This window comes from Rutilus rutilus (assembly GCF_951802725.1).
Source record: "Rutilus rutilus genome assembly, chromosome: 10".
NCBI lineage: Eukaryota > Metazoa > Chordata > Actinopteri > Cypriniformes > Leuciscidae > Rutilus > Rutilus rutilus.
The window spans coordinates 35350138-35368315 of record NC_140215.1 but is presented as its reverse complement, the minus strand read 5'-3'; the positions used below and the strand labels follow the sequence as shown (position 1 = coordinate 35368315).

Below are 18178 nucleotides of genomic sequence, written 5' to 3'. Positions count from 1 at the left end.
AAAAAATGTACTAGCCAATGGCGATTCTATTGCCAAGGTGTATGTAGAGGGTTGTAAAAAAATGTTTACTGACTTACTGGCTGACTCTGGACTGAATGCTTCTGATGATTCAGAGCTTGTGGGTGAACGGTGAAGCGTTGGACGAGAACATCCAGAAACTGAAAAAGGAACAGGAAGGTTGAAAGACTTTGTTTTGAGCCCAGACTTAAAAATACTTTATATTCCATTTGCATTGTGAGCAAGTAAAGTAGAATAAATAAAAACATGAAATTACTGTCTGAAGATGCAGGACTCTCTGGTTGTCTAATGGCGGTGTTAGCCAGTTCTGGGGGTGCAGGTAACTGGAGCAGCATTGCATTTTGTCCTGTGGTTGTTAAAAGAAATTCCAAAACCAGAAGCATCAGCAACTTAAATGACAGAAAAACTCATATTGCCAACCATTCCCTGAAGTTTGATGACTGAATTATACCACTGGACCAGCCCAGCCATTTTACTCACCCCTATGTGAGAGCTTAATCTTTGGCGGAGGAACCGGAAGCAACACTGTATCCTCTTGACAAGAACATGCACAAGATAACGATGAATACTAATGAACACAAATTTGAAAATCTCAATACAAATAATCCAGAATTGAAGACAAAAGATTATAATCCTCCTCTGCCTGTTAAACGTCCTCACACCTGAAACTGATCGAGTGAATCTCCTCAACTTCTCCAATCTAGTGAAGATCACGATGAAACCACTGATGTTGTAACATCTGCTCTAAGCTGGGGCGTTTAGTTGGATCCCGGGCTAGACACTGTCTAATCAGATCCATGCAGTCTGTACACATTTTAATAAGGAGAGAGCTGGTTAGTCATGACCATGTGACCTGGCATTTTCGCTATACGTTGCTGAGCTATATATAAAAATTCTGACACACTTCAACCTTTAAACTTTCTGTACAAATCGTTTGCTTTATGTGTGTGTTTATCAATGCTACCATAATTATTCACTCACATTTGGATAAGTTGCGGTTCTGAAATATAACTTTGGCTTGTGTGATTTCCGTTCTATTAAGAAAAGGGAGACATGCGTTCGACAACTCGTACAGCAACACTCCTAGAGCCCAGACATTTGCTGGGACGGCGTGGAATCGAGGTTCTGTAAAGACTTCAGGTGGGCAGTAATCCGGAACTCCTGTAAGAAAGACATTTGCACAATGTTGAGCTTTTTTTTTTTAAAGCATCATCAAATAATTAGTAAGTCACTACCTTCAGGTTTCCACACTCCCAAAATGCTCACCCCTGTATATGTTGCTCTCGTAGCCTTCACTACTAAACAGCTGACCGCAGCCAAAGTCTATCAGCTTGAGGTCTGTCGTGTCTTTCTTAAACAGGAAATTCTGCGCATGAATGTCATTATGGAAAACACCACGATGGATGCAGTGTTGCACTGCCCGCACAGCCTGTATCATGACGACCCGTGAGAACAAGTCACTCCAAGGTTGACGAATGATTGAGTCCAGCAAGCTCTCGCAGGGTTCGGGATACTCCATAACCAGAGTGAATCCTCTAGGATCTTCAAACCACTCGTACAGTTGTATGACGAAGGGGCTTATGGATTCTCGCCTCATCAGCAGCAGCAGCGCCACTTCTGTAACGAGAGGTTCGGGATGCCCAGGCTAGAGAGAAGATGCAGACAGAAGGTTTGCTGGGTAAAAATCTGAAGAAAACATCATTTTGAAATGTACTATTCTTGGATCTTTTTAGATGCGTTCAAAAGAGCCTGTTCAGCTTTAAGTTATTTGTTGATCACATTTATACCTAATGCTTCCTACGGGTGTATTAACTACAGTAATCTGCACTTAAACAACTCCATACACATTCAGGTTTTGGCCAACTTACAATATTAAGATAGCGATCGTTGTTAATCTTGCGCATCCGCTTGATGGCAACCTGCACACAAAAAAACCCAGTTTCAATGACAGTAACAGTATTCAAGCACCTGACCTTGTAGTAAGTATTAAACCATCTGTAAATTGTTTTAAATGTGTTTTTTTTATGCATGCAAGAGCAAAATGTTTGTACAATTCAGTAAGATTTACCTTTTTGCCATCAAATTTGCGTGTTCCCAGGAACACTTTGCCAAATCCTCCGGATCCAATCATCTTTTCCACGTCATAGAGAGACTCAAAGGACTCTGAAAAACAAACAGAAAAATATGAGACAATTATTAGCTTGCTAGATCCATTGTTTTATTTAAAAAATATCAGTGCTGGTGGAAATCGGACATGTTAAAAACTTGACTCAGTTATGCATGAAATAGCAAAATCTCTCTCTGTAGACTTTACACTGCCCAGCCTTATTTCAGTCTCACCTGTTGAGCTCTTGTTCACTGGAGAAGCCTCCACGGTACCCTGAGCAGTTCGGCCAGTTGATGTCTCTGTTGGCTCGACAGGAACTTGACCCGGCAGCGGAGGACACAGAATCCTTTCGAGGCTGTCGGACCCCTGTGGGTTTGGGCTCTCCGATCCATCGCCACTCCACCTCCACTCGGCGCAGTACGAGCCTCGGCTGCTCAGACTCAACGGCTCTCTACATCTCCTCTCGACATGGGCCTCAGGGCTAGACCAAGGTGAGGATGACGCGATGCCCGGAGAAGAATCTCTGGAAGCAGTTCTCCAGGATCTGGAGCGGCCTGAGGATGGAACATTTCACACATCAAAAACTGTTTTTGTTTTTTGTTTTGTTTTTTATAATATTAATTATCAATGTCACATCAAATTGTTACTTTGGTTTCACTTTATTTTGGTCCCTTTAAGACATTCTATAAGTCTATAAGTAACATTGCACCTACATGTCTACTATCTCTCATTAGTAGAGTATTAGTAGACTCTACTAGAGTATTAGTAGACAGTAGACTTTCCCCCATTATAATAAATAATATTATAATGGGGGAAATAATTTTAATATTCTGTAAAAACAAGCCTTATTTTGAGTGGAAAACAAGGTAATACTGTATAAAATAATGTTGGAGAAATAATGATTTACCATTAATTGGCTTGACGCCGGAGTGATCTGGAGCAGGTGATGATGGTTCAGGAATAAAAGGCTCCACAACATTCACAGCACTACTGGAACAGCAGCAGAAAACAGCCTTCAAAGCCTTACAGATCCTGAGGAAACAACCAGGTATCTTCCTACGTTCTGGAGATATTTCTGAAATGAAGAAGAAACAAATGAAAACAACTATTAGACCCATCTGTAGTTGAAAAGGTACTTATAGTCGACAGAATGTTCAAAAGGGACCATCAAAATAAAGTGTTACCGTTACTTTAGTTGACAAATCAGCCATTGAAAATAGAAATAGAAACTAAGCTATTACTTCTTTATTAAAAGCCTATTCTGACCTCTGCGAGAGTGTTTAGACGAAGTGGACGGACGTCCATCATCTGGGTTCTGCTTCGCCCTCGTCCCGTGAGCCTGACCTGTGGACACAGAAACAGAAAACTCAGAAGACAGAGATGTTAAATATCCAGGACGATCCTGGCTCTGGGTCTGGGTCGGGTCTGGCAGCGGCAGAGGTGGACAGTAACAAAGTACATTTATTTGAGCAGGGACGGACTGACAATCTGTGCGTTCTGGAAAAGTCCAGAACGGCCGTCCAACCGAGGGCCGTCGGCACAACAAAAAAGTCTAATAAAGCGATATGAACAGCCAACAGCAGGGACACTAATACGATCACTTATATGCTACGTGTAAAAAAAAGATTCGGCCTACTAGCCACTGACTTAATAGTTTTATAAGGCTTACCTAGCTATTGCACTTTTAAATTTGCTTACATTATTATTTGAATAGTTATAAGTTATAGTAGGCTATATAGCAGTTGCGTCTGATAAACATCAAATGGGAAACGCTCAAAAAGCGGAACGAAACTTGTTTGATCTGTGCGCGGCCAAAGCAAGCAGGGCTGATCTCGATAACGCCAACATTATTACACAGAGCTGCGCGATCCACTGAGAAGCATTTCAATTCAGCGCAGAATTCTCTATCTCTATTATAAACCCACAGATGACTATGTGATTTAAGTTAGTTAAAAGACAGATGAACAGGCGAAACATTGTTCCAAGAACAAACCAGTTAGAAAACATTTCACTCCACAACTTTACTGTAGTAAAACAAACTTTTTTTGGCAGAAATGTGCCTATATATTCATATTAAAAATGCTTTTATATATAGTCATGTTATTAAAGTTATTAAGTTGTTATTAAACGTAATGTTATTAAATGTAATGCAGTAATGTTTTTGTTTAGAAGTTATGGCAGTTTATTTATTTTGCATTTATATTAATACTAAATATTTGTTTTTGATAACACACATATAGGTTTATAGAGAAAAAGAAAATCAATATATATTATCATCATTTTTCAGGAATTGTTTAAAACTGTCTGAACCAGAACCAGATCTCAAGATATTTTATTATTTCACATATTATGGTGAAAAGTAAAAAACAAAGTTAAAGGTAAAGTTAAAAAGCACCATGTTATATGTATAATAAATATTTTTGAGTATAACAAACAAGTAGCCCTTCTAGATTATTGTATCCCTTGAGGTAGCCCACAAAAAGGTTGGAGACCACTGGTAAATAGTAACTATATGTTTTATAATTACAAGTTTGTGTAATTTGGGGTTTCTGTGGTCAGTGACATTTCATTATTTGTATTTTATTTTCAGTGCAGATGTAATGGCATTGTACACATTTTTTGTTTTTATTTGAAGGCTGAGGCTTCATTAATAAACACAAGCCCAATTATCATGATTGGTTTTGAGATGTTACTTGCTTGTCTGATAGGCTACAGTATGTGGCATAGTATCAGGACATCCTGGCTAGTGTCTGTAGCGCACGGCAAGGGGCGAATGGCCGGATGATGGGCCTATTTGGGAGAAAGTCCAGGGCTGTTTTTTAGCCCCAGTCTGTCCCTGTATTTGAGTACTGTACTTAAGTACACTTTTTGAGCATCTGTACTTTACCTGAGTATTATTTTTTCTGGAAACATTTTACTTTAACTTCACTAACGTACATTTGAAAGACAAGCATCGTACTTTTTACTCCACCACATTTCTGTCAAGGTCCTTGAGTAGAAAGTAGTTGGATTCTGACATCAATCTGATTTTCATTTTCAACGTTGGGTTTGGTCTTCTTAATGCACATTTTGTCATTGTTTTGGAGCACACTAGCTTATAACAGTGGCTGACATATTCATACTAAAAGCCCAAAAACTTTAAATAGGGCACTATTTGAGGGAACAGGGTGTCCGAAACTATTGTGGACGTTATTGAGAGCACTTATTCAATCTCACATTCAATCCCACTACAGGAACTGTGTTTTAGAAATACATTTCATATTGATATGAGGGTAGGCAGGCATAGATTCAGAGGCATAAGGTACTGTAAGTATCACAAACAACAATAATAAAACAATGCATTGACATTAATTTACTTTTGATACTTAAGTACTTTTAAAAACAAGTACTTCTGTACTTTTACTTAAGAAAAAATCAGTCTTTTCAACTTTTACTTGTAACTGAGTAGCCTAATATTTGACCAGTAGTATCTGTAACTTACTTTCATTCAAGTAAGGAAATTGTGTAACTTACTTTGTCCATCTCTGGGCAGCGGATCCTGATCACGGTCATCACCGGGTCTCCAAACCTCCTGACCAGCCGTCTGAGAGAAATAAGCAGCTCTCCTGCAGTGATCTTAGGATGGAATATTTCACATATCACATCGTTAGTAATATTATAATAATCAATAATCAATGTCTATGGTCAATTACAAATTTTTACTTAAATGTTACTCAAATTCAAAACTTTATTTCGCATGCAAGGAATCAAATAAATGTGATGTGGGTTCTTCAAATTAATGTAGTCAGGCCCCGTCCACACTACTGCGTTTTCGTTTAGAAACGGAGAATTAAACCGAATACGATCTCCGTCCACACCAGCGTTTTAGCTGCGTATTAGAATTGATCTCCGTCCACATTAAAACGACTGAAAACGCGGATCACGTGACCATTCACCAACACTGGGCATGCGCGAGCCGGTGTAAACACAACTTCATTGATAAAATTATCCCACCATGCGCTGGTTCTTCCCGGGTTAACCCAAAACCGACGCTCCATGTACACGGTCGATACCGGGAATTGTCAAACGTAAACTATTTTATCGGGAATTGTCAGTTGCACACGGGAATTGTCACATTGTCACTGTTTTACCGGGAATTGTCACAGATCGCTCGAATAATAGCTTGCCTCCGGCGCGTGTAGGCAGTTAACATTGTAAAATGCAGAATTTACTTGCACAACAGCTGCTAGAAAAGATATAGCCTACGCCATGACTGATGACACCCAATCATAGATCCGAGCGTGAGCCTCTACTACGTCATCGTTTCTAAAGTCCTCCGTTTTGACCCGTCCACACTAAAACGCCCTCTGGAGATTCAAAACGAAAAACGTGTCGGCAGCGTTTCTAAACTTCTCCGTTTTGGGTCTCCGTTTTTGCCGTTTTTGGACGGGACGGGAGGTGCAAACGTAGCAAAAGGTCTAACGAAAACGCAGTAGTGTGGACGGGGCCTCAGTCATTGTACAACATCATTACCATAAACCATAAAAGAAAAATTAAAGCACTCACCTCCTCTTTCGCCCATCATAAGATTGTGAGCCGACACCCTCCTCCAAACTGCAATAAAATCAATACAAAACACAACACAACACAACACAATACAATACAATACAATAGAAATCTCCTCAGAAATACTCCCCTGAAAAAATCAAACAAACAAATAAAAGTAACAAGTTATTCTCAGAAATTATATGACGCTTTAAAAATGTAAAGGATATATTCTCCGATGTCTTTGTAGAATAAAAGTATAAAGAGCTTCAAAGTCTCAAATTTCGAAAAAGCCTCAGCAAAAGTCTGTTAATTCGCCTCGTCTCTCAACCAACAGACAGCGGTCGAGCGTGAAGTGTGCATACATGCAGATTTCAGAATTCAAAAAACGCGTCGCTATAGCAACTAAAATTCGAATCACTGCATGCACGCCCAGATTCAAGTGTAAATATAGGCAGAATTCATAACACGCTACATCGGTTCGAGTGTAAATATATATGCAGTCAGAATTCATAACCTTCATAGCAACTAAAATTCGATTTCACGCATGCACGCGCACATCGACTCTGATTTATTAAATAGTTACACATTTAATGTTGACGTTTTCTTTAATATGATATTCACTCTTTCAGACCAGTTTTATTATTAAAACCCGTGGAAAATGCGCGCAAAAAGGCACTAGGGAGAATAAATCGGACATCATATAAATTAATTAAATTGGCCCTTTTCTGCATAATATAACCATCAAGGCCAATCAGCTTTCAGTATCACTAGTGCGTCATCCAACCGGTTAGTAGTAGTGGTGAAGAAATCTAAATTATTGTTGCATTTTCTATTAAAATTGTTCACAGTTGCTACCCAGTTAACTATAAACTTGCTAAATTTGCCCCCATTAAATATCAAACTAAAACGACAGATTGCATTGTGGGTTTAACCTGATGCAGCAAAAGATTTGTTAATTACAGTGAAACTTTTTTTTTCTTTGCTTACAAAAAAGAGTTATTTTTATTAAATAATAATAGTAATAATTATTAAAGCATTGCAGTATTTCTTGACCAAAGTGCTTCTGCAATATTTAGTGTATCTATAGAGTATTCCTGGAAATGGACCCTTCAACCTTTCCATTATTATCTCACCAGTTGAACTATAATGAATCAGTGGTGGTCAAAATTGATGGCACCCCTGATAAATATGATACAAAATGGCTGTAAAAAATTAATCTGCATTGTTTATCCTTTTGATCTTTCATTAAAAAAATTCACAAAAATCTAACCTTTCATTGAAGTAAAAGAATTGAAAGTGGGGGGTAAATCACATTATAAAATAAATGTTTTTCTCCAAAACACGCTGGCCATAATTGTTGGCACCCTGTTATTAAATACTTTTTGCATCCTCCTTTTGCCAAGATAACTGCTCTGAGTTTTCTTCTATAATGCCTGATGAGTTTGGAGAACACCTGACAAGAGATCAGAGATCATTCCTCCATACAGAATCTCTCCAGATCCTTCAGATTCACAAGTTCATGTTGGTGCTTCTTCTCTTCAGTTCACTCCACTCATCAGGTCAGGGAACTGGGACGGTCATGGCAGAAGCTTCATTTTGTGCTCAGTTACCCATTTTTGTATTGATTTTGATGTTTGTTTTGGACCGTTGTCCTGATGGAAGATCCAACCACGGCCCATTATAAGATTTCTAGCAGAGGCCGTCAGGTTTTGATTTTTTATCTGTTTGTATTTGCTAGAATCCATAATACCATGTATCTGAACAAGATGTCCAGGACCTCCAGCAGATAAATAGGCCAAAAATGTATTAAATTTAGGGTTTGCTGCCAAAAAGCCCTTTTTTTTGTTTCATCTGACCATAGAATCCGGTCCGTTTTGAAGATCCAGTCGTGTCTGACAACTGAATATGCTGGAGTTTATTTTTGGAGGAGCGAGGAGGATTTTTCTTGAAACCCACCCAAACAACATGTGGGGATGTAGGGGTTGTTTGATTTTTTTTTTTAGGCTTTCTGACCCCCAAGACTCAACTAATCTCTGCAATTCTCCATCTGTGATCCTTGAAGAGTCTTTGGCCACTCAAACTCTCCTCCTCACCGTCCATTAAGACAATATAGACACACGTCCTCTTCCTGGCAGATTCGTAACATCTTTAGTTGATTATAACTTCTTAATTATTGCCCTGATGGTCAAAATGGGGATTTTCAATTCTTTAGATATTTTCTTACAGCCACCTTCTATTTTGTGAAGCTCAACAATCTTTTGCTACGCATCAGAACTATATTCTTTGGTTTTACTCATTGTGATGGATGATTCAGGGAATTTGGCCTTTGTGTTTCCTCATATTTAAACTCCTGTGAAACAAGAAGTCATAGCTGGACAATTTCATGTTCCTATAGTCACCCTGGTGTGCTAAAAAAGGTAAATATTAATGGGAATATACTTCAGAGATATTTTTCTCATAAAAAATTCTAGGGGTGCCAACAATTATGGCCAGCGTGTTTTGGAGAAAAACATTTATTTCATAATGTGATTTACCCCCCAATTTCAATTCTTTTACTTCAATGAAAGGTGAGATTTTTGCACATTTTTTGAAGGAAAGATCAAAAGGATAAACAATGCAGATTTATTTTTTATCATATTTATCAGGGGTGCCATCAATTTTGACCACCACTATATATATATATATATATATATATATATATATATATATATATATATATAAAATGAACATATATGAAAACTACAATAACATACAATGTTATAAGACTGCAAATAATATTTTTACAAAACTTTTTATTTCCTCCCACAAATTTCTCTCATCTTAACTATACATTATAACTTTTTGTCACCCAACTGAATTTGATCAGAAGGGATGTGTAAGCACTATTATTTGAAAAACTTCTCTGTTTTGAATTATTAAAAGCATTGTTTGACTATACAAGGGTAAATTCTACTATGATAATTCTACTATGGTATTTACCAAATGTTCTTATGCATTAATGCAGCAGTGGTACTTCACTTTCTCTAGACTCAACTCACTGGGCCCATTTGGAGCAATCTGTGTCTATGTGCTAATATAATATACCTTGTACATCTAGCCTCTAGAGAGAATATGGTTGTTCATATCCATATATTTACTGAATAGACAAGTATATATTATACTGTACACATACAATGGGCTTACATTCAAAAATGACTATGAGCAAGACTACAAATGACTTCATATTTCCTGATTGATAGTTTCCCCAGTGTTGCTGTGGGTTTCACCAGTGTCCTCCGCACATGCAGGTATAGTTAATCAGGAACTAGAGGCTATATTGTGTGTGTCATCTCTGTGACAGACTGGTCACCTGTTCAGGGTGATCTACCTTTGGCCTGTGGTAGCTGGGATTAGCTCCAGCTCCTGGATATTTCAGGCATAAAAATGTGGTGTTTTTTTAAAGGTCAAAAGATGTAAATGGACATAGTGAAAACACAAACCTTTATTTGTCCACTATAACAGAAACTGTGGTTCAAAAACAAACAAACAAACAAACAAAAACTGTCTTCATGTACCGGTAATGTACTTAACATTGAGTGAGAGTAATTTGAACATGATCTTCAGGCTGCCCGGTGTGTGGCCATGTCTTCTTACTGGAAAAAGTAAAAACAACAATCAATAAATGACAAATGTACAGAGGTGAATTAAGTTGCCATGTAGGTTTACTTATTCTTACCAGGATGGACAAGGCAACCAATGCACCAACACCTCTTTACGTCCCTGTGAATTAGGTAAAAATAAAGAGCCAATTACAAACCAAATCATCATTATATTTCAATCTTTACATATCATTACATCACTTACTACATTTTTAAAGCATTTAACGTAACTAATCAAAAACTTTTAACAAAGCACCACGGAAAGCCACCATCCTCATGTGTCATTACTGTGGTACAGCAACACCACCAGCACAGAGACAGAGACAGGGGTAGCTGCAGGTCGAGGGATGTACGTAACGAAAGGTGGCGTGCTGAAAGGTGAATGCTACTACAACAGAAACTAACCCCTAACCTTAACAGACAGCTTTCACGACCACTTAAGACCTTTCTCCACAAGCAAAGCTCCAACATACCCACACTACAGCAGGTTTTGTCATCAAAGCATGAAATCTGAAATTTGAATTCCAATTCATTATTTAGGATTCTTATCATCTTACCAAAACTGACCCATAAATGCCACTCAGACTGAAGAGCAACTTCAACAACTGCTGTTAACATTCAGAAGCAATGGAAATATACACCTGAACTTTACATGTTATAGTTAGATTATATGTTATATTCATACTACACTGTAGAAGCCAACACTGTAGAACTGTACAGAATATTTGATATTTGTGTATTGGTTCTGTGATCTTCTAACCGTATGCTCTTTTGCACTGCATGTACTCCTACTGTAATCAGTAAGCAATATGAATTCCATTCCAGATGTTTATTTTTTGCAATAAAGTCCCCTATACATTAGCATACACTGAATGTGGAGTTCTTAACATTACAACAGAGCTAAATATTTTGGGATACTGTAAGAATTGAGTAATTAGAAAATGCCGGACAGTCTGGTTGAAGACAGGACCTTGCTGGAAATTACCATTTTAACTCACTTCAGAATACATCTCTTTCCCTCTTCCCCCCACCCTCTCTCTCTTATGCTAACATCACCTGAGATTTACACACAAACTATATGGTTTCAATGTTAACAATTATCATCCAGTTTTATAAATGTTTGGTATCATTTGAAATGTCTCAGTGCGACTGGTACAAAGGTCTCATTTCCAAATAGGTAAATCAAAAGGTAATAAGGTTTTTAAGAGTTTAGGGATAGCTTGCACACAAAGGAAGATGGTCTCTAGACAAATGGTCTCATACCCCCAAAAAGTGTCAACTCTGAATGTAAATTCCCATTGTTAGCAGATGTTTCCTTGTGAAAGAACTTTCTGTCTATATAAAGAAATGCAACGAGAAGATCGGGGCCTTTCTGTATTTCAGATTAGCCCGTGAGGCTGAGAGTAAGAAATCTCACTCTCCTCCAAGTACGCTTACACCGTTGAATAAAAGCCTGTACGGATGGCACGGAAGTCTCAGACTCCTGGGATTTAAAAGTGGAGGTTGGTAACCGAGGCAGCTTTCAAATGGGGATAACCCAGTGGCGGACGAGGGTAGTGAATTATGGGCGTATTCGGCCCAGGATAACTGGTCCCCCCAAGATGCTGGGCTCTGTGAAGTCAAGCTGCGCAACATGCGTCCGAGAATCTGACTGGTCCGTTCGGCTTGCCCATTGGTCTGAGGATGGATTCCTGACGACAGACTGGGGGATGCCCCAATCAGTCGGCAGAATTCCCTCCAGAACTGAGAAGCGAATTGGGGCCCTCTGTCTGACACAATGTCCGAAGGAAGACCATGAATTTTAAATACGTGATCTACCATTACCTGGGCGGTCTCTCGGGTGGACGGTAGTTTAGGAAGCGGAATAAAATGAGCTGCTTTAGAAAAACGGTCGACCACAGTAAGAATAACCGTGTTCCCGGCGGATGACAGAAGACCGGTAACGAAATCTAAAGCAATGTGCAACCACGGGCGTGACGGAATAGGAAGTGGTCTGAGAAGACCCGCAGGCGGGGTATTGCTTGACTTGGGCGCAGACAGGACAAGATGCTACGAACAGACGTATGTCACGTTCTCTAGTGGGCCACCAAAATCTCTGGCGAATAGCGGCCAAGGTACCCCTAACTCCGGGATGAGCGACTAACTTAGAGGCGTGACCCCACTGGAGAACGGATGAGCGAGCGGTCTCGGGAACAAACAACGTTCCTTTCGGGGCACGAGGAGGTCTGACAACGAGTGAAAGAGCTCTTTTTACGGTCTGTTCAACTCCCCAGACGGCAGCTCCGACCACGCAGTGCTGGGGTACAATAACCTCCTTGGTCGAAGCCTCCTCTGTGGAACCGAACTGCCACGAGAGATCATCAGGCTTAAGGTTCTTGGAACCTGGCCTAAATGAGATCGAAAAGTCAAAACGACCAAAAAATAATGCCCAGCGGGCCTGTCGAGCGTTAAGTCTCTTAGAGGTGCGGATGTATTCAAGGTTCCGGTGATCAGTCCAAACAATAAATGGGACACTGGCTCCCTCAGGATCCGGGGTGACTAAAATGGGCGCGGAGATGAACAACCTCTGAGTCGATCGAATGCATCTTGCGCCATCTCTGACCAAACAAATTGAAACTTGGTCGAGGTGAGGGCAAACAGAGGAGTGGCAACCTGGCTGAAATTACGAATGAATCATCTGTAAAAGTTGGCGAAACCTAAAAACCGCTGGAGAGCAACTCGGAACTCCGGAACCGGCCAATCGAGGACCGCCCGCACCTTCTCGGGATCCATGCTGATACCCTCAGCAGAGACCACCGAACCAAGGAACGTAACCGATCGAGAATGAAATACACATTTAACGAAAAGGCGGTTCTCGAGTAACCGTTGTAAGACCTGGCGAACGTGTTGGACATGTACTTCGAGTGAGGGTGAGAAAATGAGGATGTCGTCTATATAAATGAATACAAAGACATTTAACATGTCACGCAAGACATCATTGACCAACGTCTGGAATACTACGGGGGCGTTGACCAGCCCGAAAGGAAGAACGCGATATTCAAAATGACCGATAGCGGTGTTAAACGCAGTCTTCCATTCGTCCCCCTGCTTAATACGAACGAGATGGTATGCGTTACGCAAGTCCAACTTTGTGAAGACCTTTGCGCCCTGCAAGATTTCGAAAGCCGACGACATAAGGGGCCAGGGGTAGCGATTCTTGACCGTTATGTCGTTCAACCCTCGATAATCGATAATCGATGCAGGGATGCAACGAGCCATCCTTCTTCTTCACAAAGAAGAACCCCGCACCAGCAGGAGAGGAGGACGGGACAATAATCCCAGCATCAAGAGGCTCGGAGAGGTATTTCTCTAAAGCCTCCCGTTTGGGCGCAGAGAGAGAATAAAATCTACCGCGGGGTGGCGTGGTGCCAGGATGGAGATCAATGCAACAATCGTAGGGACGGTGAGGCGGTAGAGAAACGGCCCGGGAACGACTGAAAACCGCCCGCAAATCGTGGTACTCCTCCGGGACTCCGGACAGATCTCCAGGCTCCTCCTGAAAAACAGAAACAGAAGAGACCACAGGAATCGCAGAAACGAAACAATTAACATGACACAAAAGACTCCAAGACAATATGGTACTCTTGACCCAGTCAATATGAGGGTTATGTTGGATTAGCCAGGGATGTCCTAACACAATGGGGGTATAGGGAGATTGCAAAATGAGAAAAGAAATAGTCTCTTGATGGTTCCCTGAGATAGTGAGACTCACCGGACTGGTAACACGGTGAACCTTAGACAGCATTCTACCATCCAGAGCAAAGACGGTGGTGCTACCATTCAAGTCCACCAGGGGGATGTTATGTTCCCGAGCCCATCTCTCATCAATGAAGTTCCCTTCAGCCCCCGAGTCGATTAGTGCAGGACACGAAACGGTAGAACCAGCCCAACGAAGAACCTCGGGCAGAGTGGTGCGGGATTTGGATGGAGAGGACGTCACAGCAGCGCTCGCCAGTACTCCTGTCTACTGACGAGCTCTGGCTTTTAACGGACATGAAGCGGCAAAGTGGCCAGCCGCGCCGCAATAAAGACACAGTCTGTTGGAGATGCGACGTTGTCTCTCATCCGGCTAGAGGCGAATGCTACCCAACTGCATGGGGTCAGGATCTGGTCTAGAAGTAGCAGAAGAAGAAGGCTCGCAAAGTGTAGCGGTAGCTGCACGAGCACGTGGCCGTTGCTCAAAGTATCTGTCAAGACGAATCGCTAGCTCTATCAGTTGGTCGAGCTGGGCCGGTGAACCACGAGCATAAATCTCCTCCTTCAAATCCACATTCAGACCCTCCAGGAAACGAGTGACCAAGGCAGGCTCATTCCATTCGCATGTGGTGGAAAGGGTGCGAAATTCAATGGCGAAATCGGCTACTGTTCTCTTCCCCTGACGAATCGTGGTCCCTGCCTCCCAAGCAGAGGTTCCCCACTCACGAGCACGCCCAGTCAGTGGGGATTTCTTTAAGACTGCAAGGGAAGCTTGGCTTCCCCTATAATGTCAAAAAATCAATGTCAAATATGTACTATTGTGTAAACATTTTATTGACTAAAAATGTGTTAGAAAACGTTCATCTCAAAGATGAGTTCGAAATCACATAGGCGATGCGGGCGCGATCCGCCGCATAAGTCTGTGGTTGCAGGGAAAAAGCCACCTCACACTGAGTCAAAAAGGCTCTACACTCAGTCGGCTCACCTGCATAGCATGGGGGATTGTTCACACGAGGTTCTGGAAGAGAAGGATGACTCTGAACTACTGGTGACTCTTGGTGTGCACGAAGAAGGCGAGCAGATAGATCATTCACCTGTGCAGCCAAACTCTCCACCGCATGTCTGGCAGCAGATAATTCCTCTTCATGTCGACCCAGCATGACTCCTTGAATCGCTACAGCAGAAAAAAACGATTCCTCCTTCGCTGGATCCATAGTGTTCAGATTATTCTGTCAGAGTGCAACAAAAAGATCCAAAAGCAAAGGTAACTCAATTCAAAGTCTTTAATGTTCAACAAAAATGCGGCTTGTAGTAAATAGCTCAGAACTGGAACTCAAAAGAAGCTCTCCAGGAAGACAGCTACACAGTGGATACTTTGTCAGGAGAGATAACGTTGAACAGAAAAATTCTCTCTCTCAGTAGGAACTTGTCCTTGTGGAAAGCAGCTCGAGCAGAGTAAACTTAGTTGAGACTCACCACAGCAGGTGACTGGAAACAGGGCACACTAAGGCGAATGCTGCTACACAAGACAAGGTAAGAGTTTGCTGACAAGATGAGAGAGCGTAACTCACACAATAATCCAACACAGAACAGAGAGAACAAACACCAGAAGTAGACCAAGTAATCAGACAAGACAAGAAACAGGTGTCACCACAAAGCAGCGAGCGCTGATTGTGATGATCAACAGGTGATGACAGAGTGCAAACATGAAAGTGTGTGTGTGCGCTGATGTGTGAGTGAGATGAGTGTGTCAATGAGTGTGTGTGGTAGTGTGAGAGTGAGAGAGAACAGAGAAGCAACCCAGATCCTGACAGAGAACTTTCCAAATGGATGACTCAATGTGTAATAGACTAGCAATGCAAAGAGCTAACTGTATTGTATAACATTTTATACCTGTGTCTTTCTCTTTGCTGCCATGTTGACAGCTGACTTGCTGTGAAGTAAAACAAAACATTTTTTTAGCCTTAATTCAAGTTCACATTGTTCCTTGCTCATTGTACTGGCTTTAGCCAAAGTCATTTCACTCAGCGGCCATCTTTGAAATGCCTCTTGGGCATCCAAGTGCAGCTCCTATCTCTCTGAATGGGGAAACGTCAAATTCTCCAAAACTGTTAAATTATTACATTTAAGATTAAATTTCAGATTTGAAATCACCAATAAAATCTGACAACAACAGTCTCATATACTGTATATATATATATATATTTTTTTTTTTTTCTATGTTCCTAAAGTATTAAGAAAAACAAAAAACTTTTCAGACTGGAGCAGCCAATGGGCATGAGCAGTCATACACGCGAATCTCAGAATACTGTCTATTTCTAGAGCAACCGGAGCTTCTAACGGCTGTTGGGATGACGTGTTAACTTTTCTAATCAACACTTTGCTCTTTTATTTAGAAGGTTGGATTCATTTGCCATGTTGGCCATTATTAATGAGTAATAGGAGTGTAACGTTTTCATATATCTAGAGTCTTTGCTTCAGCCCATCTTCTTCTACTCACCATTCTGGTTTTAATACGACCAATCTCTCTTCTCTCTTCCATTTCATTCATCTTAAGTGCACTGATCATTCTTTTATTTACCTGTTTCTTCATCTCCTCTGCCTGTTTAGTCTTTTCTTTCACCTTTATGTCTCCTTCCTCAACAGGTCTCTCTGGTTCTCCCCCTCCACTTTCTGTCAACTTCAATTTGCTGTTTATCCTCCGATCTTTCCTTCATCCTCACTTCTACATTTTTCTCTGATATAATGTCCTCTTCATCTTCTACAGCCTCTTTTAAGTCCTGACTCTAGGACTTTTAAGTCCTGACTCAAAGCGATTTGAGTACCTAGAAAAGCGCTATATAAATGTAACGAATTATTATTATTATTATTATTATTATTATTATCCTCTTGTTCTTTTTCTGGACTTTTGAATCTCTGTTCCTCAACAGGTCTCTCTGGTTCTTCCTCCCCACTTTCTATCTGTTGTTCTTCGATCTGCTCTTCATCCTCCGGTCTTTCCATTTCTACATTGTTTTCCAGTATAATGTCCTCTTCATCTTCTACAGTCTCTTTCAAGTCCTGCCTTTCTGCTTCATTACCTTCTGTGACCTCTTGTTCTTCTTCTGGACTCAAATCTTTTAAAAAAAAGTACCATTAAAGTCATATATAATTTTTTTTTAAATAAAGTTTAGTTTAACATAGAAACTTGTATAGCTACAGTATTTAGGTATCAGTGCTTGCAAATAAAATTTACCCTGTAAAATATGCTCAAAGAGGATGAGCATTTTGTCCATCACCATATGTCCCTCAGGTGGGAACTCAAAGGGACACTGGACCTCCGTTGTCCACTTATGGGCCTTCGAACATTTCCCTAGTAGAAGAAGAGGAACATATCCCAGAGCTTTCAGCTTCTCCATGTAAAATATAAGAACGTCAAACAGTACAGCTTTTAAAAATGGTTCATAATAATTCTGAAAGAAACTAAAAAATATGCTTAGCATCATGTGACTCCAAGCCAACATGTGTTTTTTCTTGCTTGAACACAAAAACAGGTTGTTTTTTTTTTTTTTTTTTTTTATGTCCAGGCTTATTATTTATATTATACCATACAAAAAATTCTGAAAGGCTATTCAGACTGTTTAATTAAAAAAAAAAAATCAAGGCTTCTGCTAAAGTTGAGTATGACAATAAATAATTACAAAAGCATATATATATATATATATACAAGTTATTTAGTTAATGTAGGCTAATATGTATTCCTTTATTTTATGGAATATTCTTTAATTTTAGAGTTGCACATATCTTTTCAAAATGTATACTTTTGCTCTTAATTTCACGTTATCCTCTCCATAATGTAAACTAAATCTAACCAAACATTCTTGCTTTCTCCAAAAAAACAAAACAAATGTTGCTTTAAAAGCTGTAATTCTCAGCATTCTAAATAAGCATAAGTCATCTTTCTTAAGTAGCTTAGGTCCTAAACCCAAAACTATATTTTGTATCTTTATTATATTTGGTTTCTTAAAAAATTCTTCCCTGAATAAGTATAAAATATATGAGTGTAATGAGCTATAAGTTCACTGCAACTTATCCAACATCCTAAAGATAAATTATTATAATTAGAAGATATTTCTGGTGTTATAAAATATCGCATAGCCTATTAATTTTCCAA

The 18178-nt window shown here is 40.1% G+C and overlaps 1 protein-coding gene and 2 long non-coding RNA genes across 4 annotated transcripts; all 3 read right to left on the bottom strand.

Annotated features, from left to right (window-relative positions):
* Window positions 1-76: 76 nt before the first annotated feature.
* On the bottom strand, window positions 77-740 carry LOC311298706. 2 transcript variants are annotated; one of them, XR_014628983.1, is made up of 4 exons: window positions 681-740; window positions 499-586; window positions 275-364; window positions 77-158 (listed from the first exon to the last, which is right to left on the bottom strand). It is a non-coding gene; the product is annotated as an uncharacterized lncRNA (long non-coding RNA). The 2 variants fall into 2 exon arrangements; XR_014628984.1 differs by having other exon boundaries at window positions 499-552; window positions 681-735.
* A 3-nt stretch (window positions 741-743) lies between these two features.
* Window positions 744-1372, bottom strand: LOC311298707. Its single transcript, XR_014628985.1, has 3 exons — window positions 1285-1372; window positions 1000-1179; window positions 744-822 (listed from the first exon to the last, which is right to left on the bottom strand). It is a non-coding gene; the product is annotated as an uncharacterized lncRNA (long non-coding RNA).
* On the bottom strand, window positions 1371-17423 carry LOC311297880 (uncharacterized protein; the record flags this gene model as incomplete). Its single annotated transcript, XM_084420355.1, has 14 exons — window positions 1371-1384; window positions 1480-1663; window positions 1887-1937; window positions 2087-2181; window positions 2359-2679; window positions 3033-3200; window positions 3392-3469; window positions 5639-5740; window positions 6671-6718; window positions 13492-13825; window positions 15120-15254; window positions 15502-15569; window positions 16980-17141; window positions 17261-17423. The coding sequence occupies 14 exons, from the start codon at window positions 17421-17423 to the stop codon at window positions 1371-1373; spliced, it is 1923 nt and encodes a 640-aa protein (XP_084276481.1).
* Window positions 17424-18178: the final 755 nt, after the last annotated feature.